Source organism: Chrysochloris asiatica, unplaced genomic scaffold (genome assembly GCF_000296735.1).
Source record: "Chrysochloris asiatica unplaced genomic scaffold, ChrAsi1.0 scaffold00130, whole genome shotgun sequence".
NCBI classification, from domain to species: domain Eukaryota; kingdom Metazoa; phylum Chordata; class Mammalia; order Afrosoricida; family Chrysochloridae; genus Chrysochloris; species Chrysochloris asiatica.
Genome location: NW_006408648.1, coordinates 59,964 through 77,086, shown reverse-complemented (window position 1 = coordinate 77,086; position 17,123 = coordinate 59,964). Strand labels below are relative to the sequence as shown.

At 36.7% G+C, this 17,123-nt stretch overlaps 1 protein-coding gene across 2 annotated transcripts in view; it reads left to right on the top strand.

Moving 5' to 3' along the window:
• IQCB1 (IQ motif containing B1) overlaps positions 1-17,123 on the top strand; it is a 138,050-nt gene that overhangs the window by 62,928 nt on the left and 57,999 nt on the right. Inside the window, exons 6-8 of one of the 2 annotated variants that reach the window (XM_006869346.1) lie at positions 7,795-7,973; positions 9,721-9,830; positions 16,535-16,644. The exons of the other annotated variant lie outside the window; for it this stretch is intronic. Coding sequence (XP_006869408.1) covers positions 7,795-7,973; positions 9,721-9,830; positions 16,535-16,644 — 399 coding nt within the window. The remainder of the gene's footprint in view (positions 1-7,794; positions 7,974-9,720; positions 9,831-16,534; positions 16,645-17,123) is intronic. 2 annotated transcript variants of the gene reach the window in all.

The window sequence follows — 17,123 nt, the reverse complement described above, 5'->3', positions numbered from 1 at the left end:
TGGAGTCCAGGTCTACTTCTAGGTCATTTGTCTCAGACATTTTATCTTGTTTCTGAACATGTGCTGATATGGTCATCTGCTTTTGCTTCTTGGACATGTTGAGTGTTTATCTGTGGCCTTAATACTTAATTGTGTATGTATTTTGGTATTTTTAATGCTTTCTGATTGCTTCCAGGAAGATGTGATCAGGATGTGTGCTTCCCTTTTCACTCTTCTTGTTGTTTAACTCAGAGTAACTTTCACAAATGTTTCTGTTTCCCTGCTATATGGCAGTTGTTATTGGTTCTTGCCTGGGTTTTGGTGTTTTATAGGGTGTAGGATTGTAGGTTGGCTGTATGGTAGCAGTTGCTGACTCTTCTTGTGTAATATAGGGAGTAGGTTTTGGTGTTTTATAGGGTGTAGGGTTGTAAGTTGGCTGTATGGTAGTAGTTGCTGACTCTTCTTGTGTAATATACGGAGACAAAGAGTCCTCCAAAGGCAGAAGGGGGAGCATATAACAGCAAAACAATACCAGCAAAGAAAAAAAAAAAAGACTAAAAAACAGCAATAACAAAAACAAGACTGATAATGCAGTCTCTATTCACAGAAAAAAGAGAAGAAAAAGAAGGAAGAAAAAAAAAGGAAAAAAATTTATTTTTTAAAAAAATAAAAAAAAAAAATCTGTAGCTGAATATGAGGTCTCTTTCTCATGTTAACAAACAGAACAAAAAGCGAACAAGAAAAGTTCAAGGTCTGCTCTTGGTCTGAGTATCTGTCGGCCGTTTGGTTTTAAGTGGATACTGTCTCTTTAAATTTTGAGGAGATCTGTGTGCATGAGTAGTAGAACCCTCCCTCCGATGGTGGGGCTGGAGTATCCACTAGCTCAGGCACCCCTATAGTTACCAGAATGGAGGTATGCAGACAGCAAGGGACCAATGAACAGATACCAAAAGAAAAGAATGTCCACACTTCTATCTCTGCAGCTCTGTCAGGCATCTGTGGCTGCTCTGATCCTTTCCCCACTTGGCCCCACACAAAATGGCGGCTCCTGGAGCAGCTGAGCATCCCGAACCAGGAAGCAATGATTTCTTGCTTCTGCCACAAACTCCCCAGCTATAAGTCTTCCAACCTTCTAAATATTCCTTTATATGTGGTTCAGAGTACTGGGCCCATCCCCTGAGCCTTCTTGGTCCTGTGTTCTGTGTTGTTCCCGGCAGAGCTCATCACTGCACTTACACCTGATCCGCCATCTTTTTCCATCTCTCCTTTTTTATTTACTCTTGTAATCAATCTTACCCTGTCATCCAGCATTCAGGTTTTTGGTATTTATTCAAATTAGTTGAAAACTAAGGTCCACGCAAAAACATGCACATAAATCTTAATAGTACCTTTACTCAAAATTGCTAACATTTGGAAACATCCAAAATGCTCTTCAGTGAATGATGAATAAACAAACTGTGGCACATCCATACAATGGAATATTACTTGACATAAAATGAAATTAACTAACAAGCCATCAAAAGAGACCTTAAATGCATAAAGCTAACTGAAAGAACCCTGTATGAAACACTGTCTTCTGTATAATTCCAACTATATGACATACTGGAAAAGACAAAACTATCAAGACAGTAAATTGATCAGTGAAGTACAAGGATATTAAGGGTGGATGAAGGAAGGAAATGTTGCAAGTTGAATAGGTAAAGGACAAAGTACCATAAAAGTAATGAAACTACTCTATATGACACTGTAACGGTAAATATGTGCCATTTTACAATTATCCAAACCCATAAAATTGTACATAGAAAGAATGGCCCCTAATGTAACCTGTAGACTTTCGTTTATAATAATGTATCAATATTGACTTAGCAGTACAAATGTACCACTTTAGGACTTCATTCGTCTTGGATCAACTATCAATACTCATGGAAACAGCAGTGAAGAAATGAAACGACGTATTGCATTAGGCAAATCTGCACAAGACCTTTTTAAAGAGTTAAAGAGCACAGATGTCAGTTTGAGGACTAAGGTACGCCTGACCCAAGCCATGATATTTACAGTAACCTCATATGCATGCGAAAGCTGGACAGTGAATAAGGAAGACCATAGAAGGATTGATGCGTTTGAGTTATGGTGTTGGAGGAGAATATTGAAAGGGCCACAGGCTGCCAAAAGAACCAACAGATCTGTTTTGGAAGAAGTGCAGCCAGAGTGCTACTTGGAGGCCAGGATGGCCAAAGTTAGTCTCTTGTACTTTGGACATATTGTCAGGAGGGACCAGTCGCTGGAGAAGGATATCAGATTTGGTGACGTGGAGGGTCAAAGAAAAATAGGAAGATCCCCAGCGAGATGGATTGACAGTGGCAGCATCAGTGGGTTCAAGCGTGGCAACAATAGTGAGGTTGACCTAGGATCGGGCTGTGTTTTGTTCTGCTGTGCATAAGGTCACTCTAAGTCAGTACCGACTTGATGGCACCTAACAACAACAATACAAGATGTTAATAACTGGGGAAGCAGGTGTGAAGCAGAACAGTCAATATAGGGGAATTTTGTGCTCAGTTTCCCTGTAAACCCAAACTGTTCTAAAAATTGAAATTTATTAGCTAAAAAATAGTAGGAAATTTTTGTGGCTTTGGGTTCAATGAACTCTCTTTTAGATTCTTAGATACAACATAAGGTGGTGGTGGTGGTATGCCATGGAGTTTGTTCTGATTCATAGCAACCCTGCATAGGGTTCCTGAGGCAGTAAATCTTTACAGGAGCAGAAAGCTTCATCTTTCTCCTGCGGAACAGCTGGTAGTTTAGAACTGCTGACCTTGAAGTTAGCAGCCCAACTCATAACTATTATACTACCAGAGCTCTTTACAACATAAAGTATGATCTGTATAAGAAAAAAACTGATTAATTTGGACTGCATCAAAATTAAAAACTTCTGTCTTTCCAAAACACTGTTAAAAAATGAAATCAAAACCACAGAATAGGAAAAACAAAGTATTTGCAAAGCATATATCTTATTAAGTACTTGGACTCTTGGAGTGATGCTATAGGATAAGCACTGGACTGCTAACCATAGGGTCAGCAGTTCAAACCCACCAGCTGCTCCTCAGAAAACTCTCTACAGGTTTGTATGAATCAGAACCAACTTGACAACACTTAACCACAGCAACAACATCTAAAATATATAAAGAACTGTTAAAATTCAGTAAAGAGAGAAACAGCCTAATTTGAAAAATGGGCAAAAGAGTTAAACAGACTTCATGATAAAAGATATATGTTGTTGTTGTTATGTGCCATGGAGTCGGTTCCAACTCATAGCAACCCTGTACAGGGTTTCTGAGGTTGTAAATCTTTACTGGAGCAGAATGCCTCATCTTTCTCCCACGGAACAGCTGGTAGTATATGGATGGCAAATAATACATGAAGAGATAGTCAACAACAGTAGAGTGATGCCATTACAAACCTGTTAAACTGGCCCAAGTATTGAAGAGGATGTAGAAGCACTAGATATATTCTGCAAGTTGAAAAAAAAAAATTATACAATTACAATGGAAAACAATGTGGCAGTGTTTTAAAAAGCTAAACATACAGCTACCATATTTTCCATCCATTCCACTGCTATATTTTTCCCAAGAGAAATGAAGGCATATGTCTATACAAAGACTTGTACACAAATGTTCATAGCTTTACTTGTAATAGCCAAAGACTGGAAACAACTCATATGCCCACTGACAGGTGACTAGATAAGCAGGCTGTGGTATATCGATACAATAGAATACTACTCAGCAATAAAGAGGCATGAACTATTCATACACAGGACAAGAAAGATGAATGTCAAAAAAGTGTATTGAGTGAACAAAAGATAAAAAAGAGTACATACTGTATAATTCCATTTATATAAAATTCTAGAAAATGCAAACTGATTTGTAGTGACAAAACAAATAAATACATGGCATAAAAACACTGTTAAACATAACTAAAACTACACTTTAAGAGTTGAAAGAAAAATAGATGGCTGGGACTTCCCTAAAATTAGACACTTATGTGCATCAAAAGATTTCGACAAAAGAGTAAAAAGAAAGCACACAAAATAGGAGACATTTTTTGCAATGACAAGGGACTAATCTAAAATTTATAGAAAACCACAATGCCTCTACAAAGAAAAAGACTACCAAATTAAAAAATGAAAGCAGTCATGAACAGACACTTCACCAAGAAGACATTCAGGTGACCAAGAAACATACAAAGTTATATTTGCAATCATTAGCTATTAGATTTAAATCAAAACACAATTGAGATACCATCTAACACTAGCATTAGTAGCAACGTTCAAAAAACCAAAAGCAACAAATGCTGACAAGGGTGTGAAGAGCCTGGGACCCTCCTAAATTGCTGGTGGGACTGTAAAATGATACAACCACTGTAAAACACAGAATGGTGCTTCCTCAAAAAGTTGAAATAGAAATACCGTTTGTCCCAGCAATCCCTCTATCTGTTATATATCTGTAAGAAGTAAGAGCCATGACACGAGTAGATATATGCAGATGCATGTTTATGTCACCACTATTCACAATAGAATAATGATGGAGATAACTGAAATGCCCACCAATGGAAAAATGAATAAACTTTGGTACACACATGGAATACTACACAATGTTGAAGAATAACGATGAGTCTATGAAACACCTCATAACATGCATGAACCCGGAGGACATTATGCTAAGTGTGATTAATCACTAAAGGACAAATATTGTATAGGACCACTATTGTGAAAAACTCAAGAAAAGAAACATTCTATGATGGTTATCAAGGGTAGGAGGGAAGGGAGAGTAATTTACGGTTAAAAGGTGGTTGTTGTTCAGTGCCATCAAGTTGGTTCCAACTCATGTAACACTATATATATGGTTTCCAAGTAGAAGCTTGTAGGTTTGAATGACTGGCTTTGCATTTAGCTGTCCATTGCTTCCATACAGCACCACACTAGGAAGACACAAGGAAAGAGTGGAAAATATTTTGTTACGTGGATGGGATTGCAGTCATTGAGATGAAACAAAGTGTATGATTTATCGATTGTAAAACTGATGATCTTCTCTGTAACTCTTGACTCAACTCACAATAAAAAATTACTATTTTTTAAATAAAGGCAGATCAATGGCTGCCTGGAGGTGTAGCATATCAGGCTGGGAGGGAAAGACTACAAAGAGACAAGGAAATTTGGAGAGGTGATGGATATATCCATTACTTGATAGTGGCAGTAAAACAGATAAAAACTTACCAAATTATATACTTTAAAATATGTGCAATTTACTATATATCAAGTATAAAAAACTTCAAAGTAAAAAATAACCAAAACTTGTTAGATGCTTTGGTAATGGGATAAGATAAAACTGGCAATCAGGTATGATGCCTAACTTTTCTAAATCTGGATGATTATATGGACTGGTATAACCAAAACAAAGGATATATAAGGAGTTAGTTTTGTGAGACATGATGAATTCAATGTTGGCCAGATAAATATGTCCCACAGAAAATGCAATATGACTTGGAAATGTCTGGTAGAGGTTTGGATGAGAGTTACAGATTATGAATTATGAGTCTATGTATGGTAGTTAAAAAGACAATGAATGAATTCAATGAAAAATGTGTGCAGAATGAGAAAGGAAGTAGAAAGTAAAAGTACAGGGAACAACCTTTAAAGGACATAGATAGGATGGAGAACCACTGAAGGAGACACAAAGACTGTTCAGAGATCTGTGGACAGGATGTGGAGAGGAGGACCAGTTGTCTTATTTTTCAAAAACTAAATTTGTAGAGTATCAGGTATAAACTGAGAGGTCAAAGAAAATTAGTGATGTACATATGATTTAACATTTTGGAGGCTAGTGCAATTGCTAGGGCAATTTTAGTGGAGTAGTGAGGGAAAAAGCTAGATACAATGGTTTGGGAAATTAATGTGAGATAGGGAAGTGGATAAGTCCTGGTGTGGCACTGTGGGTTAATGTGCTGGACTGCAATGTTGATTTGAACCACAAGGTTGGCAGTTCAAACTCACCAGCTGCTCCCCAGAAACCCTATACAGAGTTGTGGGTTGGAACTGATTCAAGAGAGGATGTTTTAAGATTAGGAAATTATAGAGCATTTAAAATTATTTGATTTAGTGTATTACAATTTAGCATATAAATTCTTTGTAAAATATGGAATAAGACGTGATCAGATTGGGATAGGAATATCTATGGAAGACTATGAAATATGCATGTTATTTGACCTGAGATTTGAATGTGTGATGGCATTGAATGGTACAAGGCAAAGGGGTCAGCATCCTAATCCTAGCAAGAAGGAATACTATAAGAGCTAAAGTAGTACAGAAATGGGTATCACAAAGGTTCCCGCATACTCGTGCTTTAGATTACCTTTAAAGTTTCTTTCAAGTCTGAAGTTTTCTTACTTAGTATAATAAACTAAGTAGACAGACATTTTCTCTTAATGAAGTAATTTTAGCCACTGCTAGAATATAAAGTCAAAAATATGACTCCTATGCAAGTATACCACTAATTCATATAAAATTTTTTTTTATTAAACTCATTAACTGAAGTAACCTGTAAGATGTTAATGCAGGTTTAAAAGAGAATTCAAGGAGATGAATTTATAGAGTTGGTCTGTCAAAAGAATACAAATTGACTTTGCTATGAACACAAAATAATTAATGTCTTCAAAGCAATACATGATAACCTTTGAAATTACCTTTTCTACAGAACAGAAATAGTTTATATTGCTCTCAGGTAAGAATTATAGCATTATCACTATTCTATAAGCTAACCTCTACTTTTACAGAATTGTAAAATCTTTTAATCAGTAGTGAATAGTTGTTTTTGTGACTCATAGTAACATTATAGGACAATGTAAAACTGCCCCCTGAAGTTTCCTAGGCTGTAATCTTTAAAAGAACAGATGGACAGGTCTTTTCTCCTGTGGTACTGCTGATGGGTTTGAACCACCAGCCTTTGGTCAGCAGCCAAGCATTTAACTATTTCATCACCTGGGTGCCTTAAACAAAGGTATAACTGAAGACACCAAATCAAACCCACTGCTGTCAACTCATAGCGACCTTATAAAGGGTTTCTGAGACTATAAATCTTTATGGGAATAGATCACCTCATGTTTCTCCTATGATGGTTTTAAACCACCAACCTTGTGGCTAGCAGCCCTACGCCTATCTAAAAGTGCCACCAAAGATACACCCCTAGAAATTCAGATGTTCCTCATGGAAGTGAGTAAAAGGACACCAGCATTTCTTTTGACTATTTCTAAGTTTTGGATAAGTTTCATGGCATTAATAATGTAAACTGAGGTTGTTAATGTAATGAAGGAAATACAAAAGGAAAAATGTTCTTTCTATATTAAGTACATAGTAATTGAATTTTTATAGCATTTTTGTCTTCATACATCAATAAGTAATTTAATCATATTGTCTTGTGATTTTTCTCTTATTGCTGCTGTTAAGTATTTTATCCACCTGTTACTTAATTTTTTGCACATTTACCTTTCCAGCAAGATTGTAGGTTTCTCTGAGCAAAGAACCTTTGATTACTTAGATCCCCTATTGTATGTGGCGTAGTGCTTTACTCATAGTAGAGATTCAATAAATACGGATTTAATTTTATATATTCTTGGAACCAAGCTGTATGTTTAAAGAATTTGTTATCTTTATGAATGAGGCTACAGTAAGGCATCAAGCTGCTGAATCTTTACTGTTTAATTTGTTGTGATATCTATGCATCAGTGAGTAATGGTATCTTCTTTATTTTTAATTTATCCTACTAGTGGTCATTTACTCAGAATAGAAGCAAAAAAACTGCATTCAATTTTAGATGAAGTTGTTTTCAAGCTTTTGTCAACTCCCAGTCCAGTCCTAAGAAATACTGCTATAAAACTTCTGTTGTTGATGGCTGAATCACATCATGAAATTTTGATTTTATTGAGACGAAGTTCCTGCTACAGAGGTAGTATGTATATTCTTTCTTTTCTTAAGATTCTCTAAAACAAAGTGTTTTGGGATGGCTTATGAAAACCAAAAATCCTTTGTTTTGAAAAAAGTAAATAATTGAAGTGTGCAGCTAAAACCCTCTAACAACAGATACCAGCTCAGGAAAAAGAATTTATGTAATCAAGCTATCTTTCTGTTTCAGCAGATGGCATATATTATTTTATGGATGAGGTTATAAGGATTAATTATTCCTTCTCTGACAAAATGATTGTGTGTTGAATCTACCATGTTGTTGCTGTTGCTAATTGCCTTCGAGTCAGTTCTGACTCATTGTGATCATACGTGATGTAGAATAATGACCAAATGGTCTGTGACCTTGTCAGGACTAACTAGTGAAGAAAATAGGCTTGTGTTAGGAAGTTGATAGCCCTTTTGATCTAATATCAGTTACTCTTCAGTGTCTTCACTGCCTCCTTCAAAATATAAACATACAATCTTGGTCACCTCTAAAATAAACACACGTGAGTAAAACGTCAGAAATTTGACGGAATAAAGTGTTCAGTGAAATACTCATGTAATAGCTTCCATCGAACTGAGCCCTTACTAAGTGTCAGGAACTGCGCTACATACTTCACATGCACTTAAATATTTTATCTTCATAACAAACTTGTGAGATCAGCACTTCTAACCTTATTTTATAGGTGTTGAAATAAGACATGGAAAAATTTAAATGAATTAATCCATATCACACAGATAATGTTTTTCCTTTTTTTTTTTTTTTCATTTGCCAAACAAAATTCTGTGCTAACTTTGACTTATAAATCAGTAGCAGAACTTACACTGGTTCTTTAGGATACTTAAAAATTATTAACACTGCTGAGAGCTTGGGTTCATGGATAAGAACCAGCATAAATCCAATCCCCAAAATGTAATAATGAATCAAATCCCTACTTTCTCACTTCTCAATCATCTTTGACACCAGCTGCTCACACAATCTCTCTTTCTCTGTCTCTCCTGCCTCTTTCTGCTTCTGTTTCTCTGTGTATATCTCTCTCTGTCTCTGTCATTCTTTTTCCTTCTCTCTTTTACTCTGTGTCTATGTCTGTCCACCCAGAGCTAGGTGCTTTACTGCCACTGTCCTTCAGAATGCCAAAAAGGCAGATGCTTTACAATTCATACAACACCTTCTGACCTACTGGCCACAAATTTGAGGTTTTTCCACTGCCCCTTTGGAATACCACCTGCAAGTTTAGGTACCTCCCAGGAGCTCCCACCCTTTTACCCTCTTTTAGTTTTCTTTATTTACTGTAAAGACTCACAGAAGTCACAGAAAGTACTTGTTGTTGTTAAGTGCCGTAGAGTCAATTCTGACCCATAGCGACCCTGTATAGGGTTTTCAAGGAGCAGCTGGTGAGCTTGAACCACCGACCTTGCAGTTCAAACAACTTTGCAGTCTGATGCATTAGCCTATAGATTCACACCAGGACTCTACAGAAAGTATTAGAACTGCACATTTACTATCGCAAAAAGATACAAGTTAGGCGCTCCATAAGGAAGAGAGGTATGGGGAAGGTCTGAGAGGTTACTAGCATGTCTCAAAGGACTTAAAAACAATATAAGAAAAAACGAAAAAAGAAAACTAATGTTACTAATCTTGTTATTATGTTAATTTGTTTCAAAATCTGACTTTTTAACCTTGAATTATACTGATTAGATAATAATATATTTATTATTAATTATTTTCTCTTGTTGTTCTATTTCAGGACTCAGAAGTCTACTAAATAAACAGGAAATTGGGTCAGAATTTAGTCATGAACTCAGACAGCTTCTTGGCGTTTTAAGCCCAAAGTCCTATCAGGAGGTTGAAGAGCAGGTATTAAATTCTAAAAATAATTTGTGTGATATTTGCTAATTGACTAAATAAGTCTCCGTGGAGTCCTGGTGTGGCTCTGCAGGTTAAAGTGCTAGACTGCAAAGTCAGTTTGAACTGGTCGGAACCAGCTCGATGGCTCTTAACAACAACAACATTCCTTAAAAGCTCCTCACTTTCTTTCTCTTAACGCTTTAAGCAAAATGCTTCCTCTGAAAATTAATATACCTTTAAAATTTCTCTATCATTCATCCTGCCTGCCCACAAACATAATTTCAGGCTATTTATACAGCTGCTTTTTGGAAACCCTATACAGGGTCGCTATGGGTCGGAAATAACTCGATGGTACTTAACAACAACAACAATAAATGTTTATATATTTATACAGGAGCTCTGGTAGTATAGTGGTTATGAATCAGGCTGCTAAACTCAAGGTCAGCTAGTTCGAAACTACCAGCTGTTCCAAGGAAGAAAGATGAGGCTTTCTGCTCCCGTAAAGATTTACAGCCTCGGGACTCTGTACAGAGTTGCTATGTGTCAAAACCGACTCCATATATTTATGTTGTTGTTGTTATGTGCCTTGGAGTCGGCTTCTAAATACTTGATTGACAGTGGGCCCTGTTTTTAAAAGATCCTGGGACTGCCTGACCAGCCTTCTGTAAATTTAATGTTTTCTGGGGTTTCTTTTCCACCATCTTTTGTTTTGTTAATATTGCCCACTTATTATTTACAGTATGACAGTGTCTAAATCATTATACAAGCATCTAGATGATTTGTGTTAACAGGTTTAGCTCAGTGCTACCCACATGATTTAAATTAAAGTACTAAAATCTTTGAACCAAACTTCACAAATATACAGATAAGAATTCAGTTTCCTTCAAAAGGCATGAAGACAAGATTTTAGCCTGACATGATTTTAGTAGAATTTCATACATACATTTTTTTCATTTGCTTGGTATCTTCATATATTGACTTTCAATATAAAATTCATCATAGTTTTTATGTTATTATAAACCATCTATAAACCACCAACTTGTTTTTTTAAGTGCCAACTCATAGCAACCCTATGCATAACAGAATGAACCACTTCTTGATCCTGCAGCATCCTCAAAATTGTTATGTTTCAGCCCATTGTTACTGCCACTGTGTTAATCCATCTTGTTGGGGGTCTTCCTCGTTTTCATTGACCCTTCATTTTATCAAGTCTTACAGGGACTACTCCCTATGGTATTGACCAAAGTAAGAGAGACAAAGTCTTCCCATCTTGGCTTCTAAGGAGCATTCTGGCCATACTTCAAATGCAGTTTTTTTTGTTTTTCTGGCAATACGTGGTACTTTCAATATTCTTTTGCATTGATGATTCTATGGTCTTATTCATTGTCCAATTTTCATATTCATGTGAGGCAATTGAAAATACTTTCAATATTCTTTTGCATTGATGATTCTATGGTCTTATTCATTGTCCAATTTTCATATTCATGTGAGGCAATTGAAAATACCATGGCTTGAGATGTACCCTAGTTCTCAAAGTGACACCTTTAAAGAAGTCTTTAGCAGCATATTTGCCTAATACAATACGTCATTTGATTACTTGATTGCTGCTTCCATGAACATTGATTATGCATCCATTCAAAATGAAGTCTTTGACATCCATTTTGGTCTGTTCTTTTTTTCTTGTCCTTTTTTTCCCCTGTATTTTTAATGACCTTTTATGTTCTTCATATATGATGCTCTTGATGTCATTGCACTTCTCCTCTTGTCATCAGTCATTAGTATGTAATGCATCAAATCTGTTCATGAGATGTTCTCTAAATTTGGATGAGATATACTCAAGGTCACATTTTAACTCTTGTGGACTTGTTTTAATATTTTCAGCTTCAACCTGAATTTGCATATTGACAGTCTATTCTGCATCAGCTCTATGCTGACTGAAGTTATTGACCATCTTCATCATCTCTTCCCACAGATATAGTCAGTTAGATATCTGTGTATTCCATATGGTGGTGTAGTAGTTACAAATCAGGCTGCGAGAACTGCAAGGTCAGAAGTTCAAAACTACCAGCTTTTTCAAGGGAGAAAGATGAGGCTTTCTACTCCTGTAAAGATTTACTGCCTCAGAAACCCTGTACAGGGTCAGTATAAGTCAGAACTGACTCCACGACACATAACCACCCAACCAACCAATACATATAGTCACTATGTATGTTGCATATTAAAGAGCTCTGGTAGCTTAGTGGTTACGAGTCGGGCTGCTAACCTTAAGGTCGGCAGTTCAAAACTACCAGCTGTTCCACAGGAGAAAGATGAGGCTTTCCGCTCCCATAAAGATTTATAGCCTCGGAAACCTTGTGCAGGGTCACTATGAGTTGGAACCAACTCCATGGTACTTAACAACAACAAATGTTGCATATTTGCAATGAAGAAGTCATTGGTTTTGCAAAAGTCTATCGTGCAGTCTCCAGCATTGTTTCTTTCACCAAGGCCATACTCTTTGTTTCTACTTTGACATTTCAGTTATCAGTGTATCTTGATTGCATGTTTGATCAATTTCAGATTGAAGTAGTTGGTAGAATTCTTCAGTTTCTTCATTGGCTTTATTGCTTGATGCATAAATTTGAATAATAGTGATAATAAAGGTTATCCTTTTAGGCTATCACAGACAGCGTTTCAAGATAGATCTTCAAATGTACTTCACAGTACTTCAAGATAGATCATGAAATGTTCTTTACATGATAAATACGAACCCATTCATTAATGCCCCCAATGTTGTCTGATCTCAGAAGCTAATCAGGGTCAGGCCTGGTTAGTACTTGGATGGAGACTGCCTGCATCAATTCTTCTATGATCTTCCTTATTCATTGTCCAGCCTTCGCATCCATATGAGGTTATTGAAAATACCATGGCTTGGGTCAGGCGCACCTTAGTCCTCAAGCTGACATCTCTGCTCTTCAACACTTTAAAAAGTTCCTGTATAGCAGATTTGCCTAATGCAATACGTTGTCTGGTCTCTTGACTGCTGCTTCCATGAGTGTTGATAGTTGATCCAAGAAGAATGAAGTCCTTGACAACTTCAATCTTTTCTCCATTGATAAGAATGTTGTTTATTGGTCCAGTGGTGAGGATTTTTGTTTTCTTGACATTAAGATGCAATCCATACCAAAGGCTGTGCTCTTTGATCTTCATCAGTAAATGTTTTAAGTCCTCTTCACTTTCAGCAAGCAAGGTTGTATCATCTGCGTATCGCAGGTTGAGCTCTGATCATGCAGTCACTGAAGCCAGGATAAATGGGTATTATCTGCAAGTGTGGGTGTTCTTATGCATATGCCCTCTCTTATCAGCTGGACGCTTCACTCTCCACTCTAGTCCTCTGTGGCTATGTCACTGACTTTGGGCCCAAGAGTCCCCAGGTCTTGCCACACTGCTGGCCAACCAGGTCTTCACCCAGGTTCACAGAAGTCCATTGAACGTTGTAGGGTTTAGCTCACAGCTTCATTGCTGTTTTTCCCTCACTTCCCCTTATCGGTGTTGAGCGTGGTCACCAATCACAGCATATATTCCCATTGAGTCTTAGTCTTGGAAGGGGGTTTCCACTGAGGGGACCCGACCACTTGCCTTGATGTTTCCTGGGCAAGCATGTTGCTTGTTGTTGTAGTAACAGTCGGTCTGCCTATGTTGTTTTATATTTTTCCTGTATGTCTTTCTTTCAAGAAGTATCTTCTGTTCCTCTAGCCACTCCAGGTTCTTTCATGTATTCTTAATGACTTTTTGCTCTCTTCACATATGATGTTCTTGATGTCATCCCACAACTCTTCTGGTCTTCGGTCTTTAGTGTTTAATTCATCAAATCTGTTCTTCAGATGATCTCTAAATTCAGGTGTGATAAATTCAAGGTCATATTTTGGTGCTCGTGGACTTGTTTTCATTTTCTTCAGTTTCAGTTTGAATTTGCATACAAGTAATTGATGGTCTGTTCCACAGTCTGCCCCTGGCCTTGTTTTCACTGATGATATGGAGCTTTTTCCATCTTCTCTTTCCACAGATGTAGTCCATTTGATTTCTTTGTGTTCCATCTGGCGAGGTTTATGTGTATAGTCGTCTATTATGCTGTCTAAAGAAGGTATTTGAAATAAACAAATCATCGGTTTTGCAGAATTCTATCATGCGTTCTCCAGCATCATTTCTATCACCAAGGCCATATTTTCCATCTACTGATCCTTCTTCTTTGCTCCCAACCTTCACATTCGAATCACCAGTAATGAGCAATACATCTTGATTGCATGTTTGATCGATTTCAGATTTAAGAAGTTGGTAGAATTCTTCTGTTTCATCCTCACTGTCTTTAGTGCTTGGTGCATAAATTTGAATAATAGTGGTATTAACTGAGCTTCCCTGTAGGTGCATGGATATTATCCTATCACATACAGCATTGTACCTCATGACTGATGTGGATATGTTCTTTTTGACGATGGATGCGACACCATTCCTTTTCAATTTGTCATTCCCGGCATAGTAAACCATGTGGTTGTGAGATTCAAAATGTCCAATACCAGTCCTTTTCAGCTCACTAATGCCTAAGATATTGATGTTTCTGCATTCTATTTCATTTTTGACAACTTCTAATTTTCCCAGATTCATACTTCGTACATTCCAGGTTCCAATTTTCAATGGATGTTTACAGCTGTTTCTCTTCATTTTGAGTTGTGCCCCATCAGCAAATGAAGGTTCTGTGGGCTTTTCTCCAATGAGCTTAACTGCATTCAAGTCATCATGGTCAACTCTACTTTGCAGACGCATCTCTTCCCCAGTTGCATTTTGAGTGCCTTCCAACCTGAGGGGCTCTTTTTTTGGCATTGTATCTGACAGTGTTTCTCTGCTATTCATAAGGTTTTCAGTGACTAATTATTCGGAAGAATTTGTCACTCTTTCTTCCTAGTCTGTCTTTGTCTGGAAGCTCATCTGAAACCTGTCCACCATTGGTGACCTTGCTGGTTATTTAAAATACCAGTGGCATAGCCCTCAGACTCACAGCATCTCAAGCCACCACATCATGACAGACAGACGAGTGGTGGCCATTTAGTTTTATGTTGAAACTGTCACTTTAAATTTCGAGGAGATCTGATATGTACTCCTTATGGAAATTAAGATAAATATTGTTATAATAGATAATTTTAAGTGATAAAATATTATAAAATAAACCTACACCTAATATTTTCTAAAACTAGTACTTTATCAATAAGGATGAATGATAACTATCTTGAGTGTTAAGTATGATACTCTAGGAATTTGGAAATATATCTAGATATTTTTCCTACTGGTAATCATGGTTTTGAACTCCTGTTGGTATGGTGCTGTGGGATCATCACTGGACTGCAAAGTACAAGGTCGGCATTTCAAACCCACCAGCTGCTCCTTGGAAACCCTATACAATGTCATCATGAGTCGAAATCAACTCAACTGCACTTAACAACAACAGTCATGGTTTAGCTAGGACAGTAACGTTCTCCTCAGTTTTGTGGAGAGTATATCAACTAGGAATTATATTCAGGTGCAAATAAAAAATACCAAAAAAAGTGCTGAAAAAAGATAAAAGTTAATTTCGCCCTTCAATTAAAAACAGATAAAAAATTAAGGCTTTACAAAACTCCAGTATTCAGTGGGACTTTAAAAAGTTCAGAGAAGAATTAAACTATCATTCAATTCCATTTTTCCACAACATTTTGAAGCCTTCTCATATCATCAGAAGCCAGACTTCTGTTTTTCTCTTCTGCCCTTCTAACATGAAGGTTCTGTCCTCAAAATCAGCTCATTAACCAAGATGGCTGCTAGAGCGCCAACTATCCTGTTTTCATTCCAGCCTGGTAACAGAAGGATGTAGGACAGGGATGGTGTCAAAAGGATAGACCTTACATACTTTCCCTCTTAAGGCATCTTCTCTCAAATTTGACACTTCTTACCTTTTATTATCCACAGCTCAGGAATATGACTATAACTAGTTACAAAGGACGCTGGGAAATGTGAACTTTATTTCACACAGGAATTTATATAGCCATAAGTCAGGATTCTGTTACAGAGAGGTAGGGGAAAAAATGTTTGGTCCGCGCCTGGCAGTTTTTGCATTAGATAGTCCTTATCCTTAGTAAAGTATTAAAAGAACAGTAATTTCCTCGTGAATTTTTTCTTTTATCCCTCATTTCCATTTACTTATGCTCCATAATATCCAGAGAAGCCTTAGTTTTAGAAATAAGGGTATATTTTTATATATTGACCTTTCAATGCCAGATACATTTTTTTTTTTTTTTTGGCATGTACAAGGTATTCACCAGGACCTTTGAATCCTTGAATCAATGAAACCAGGTACAAGAAGTCAATTAAAGAGGTTAAAGCAGTAAAAGAACTGAACTATAAAACCTTTGAAACATGAATGAAAGTGAGATTGAGTAGAATTTGAAACTAACCAGGCTATATTTTGAATATGTTTTGTATATGGCCAACTGGAGACTAGCATATTTCCTTTGGTGGATCAGGTTTAATATTCTTAAATATTAGATAACCCTCTCTGTCCTGGGACCATGAAATAAACGTTGGCTCCTGCTTGCCTTGCTAGTTGTAGAGATTAATACTTGAGCAGGCCTGATGTTTTAAGAGGTAATTTTTTTTTTAATGCTTTCTTGGGATGTCTCTAAATTCTTACTGGTATTTTATTTCAGAAACTGCATAAAGCAGCTTGTGTGATTCAAGCTTATTGGAAGGGTTTCCAGACTAGAAAGAGAATAAAGAAGCTTCCATCTGCTGTAACTACTTTGCAAAGAAATTTCAGGTAAAATATTTTGGTGAGACGAATGATGATTTGTGAGTGACTGGGGGCATCTTATTAGATGCAACTGAATGAAAACTTTTCAAGTTGACTAAAAATGACATACTGAAGACTTGGCCCAGATTAATTATTAGTAACCTATCCAGGTTCTTAGAGGCATTGGAATGAACACACATGAAAAAAAATTTGATTAAGCTTGTAAGTCATTTAAAGAACCATCTTACAGGTGATTTTCACATGTAGCCTAACTTAAATCTAAACCTTAGCTCATTAAAGTGAAACTTGCATATTACAGAAGTCCATGGCTTAATTTGGTTTGGTTTTAGAAAAACTGAAACTATTCTTTTAATAACTGCAGCTGCATTACTCAGTTCTAAAATTAGTTTTAAATAATTCTGGGGCTCACAAGAGCATATTGTCAAAGGGTAATGGAGTATTTATTTAAGGCAGAACCTTGTAGTTACTCTGATTTAACTTTGTCT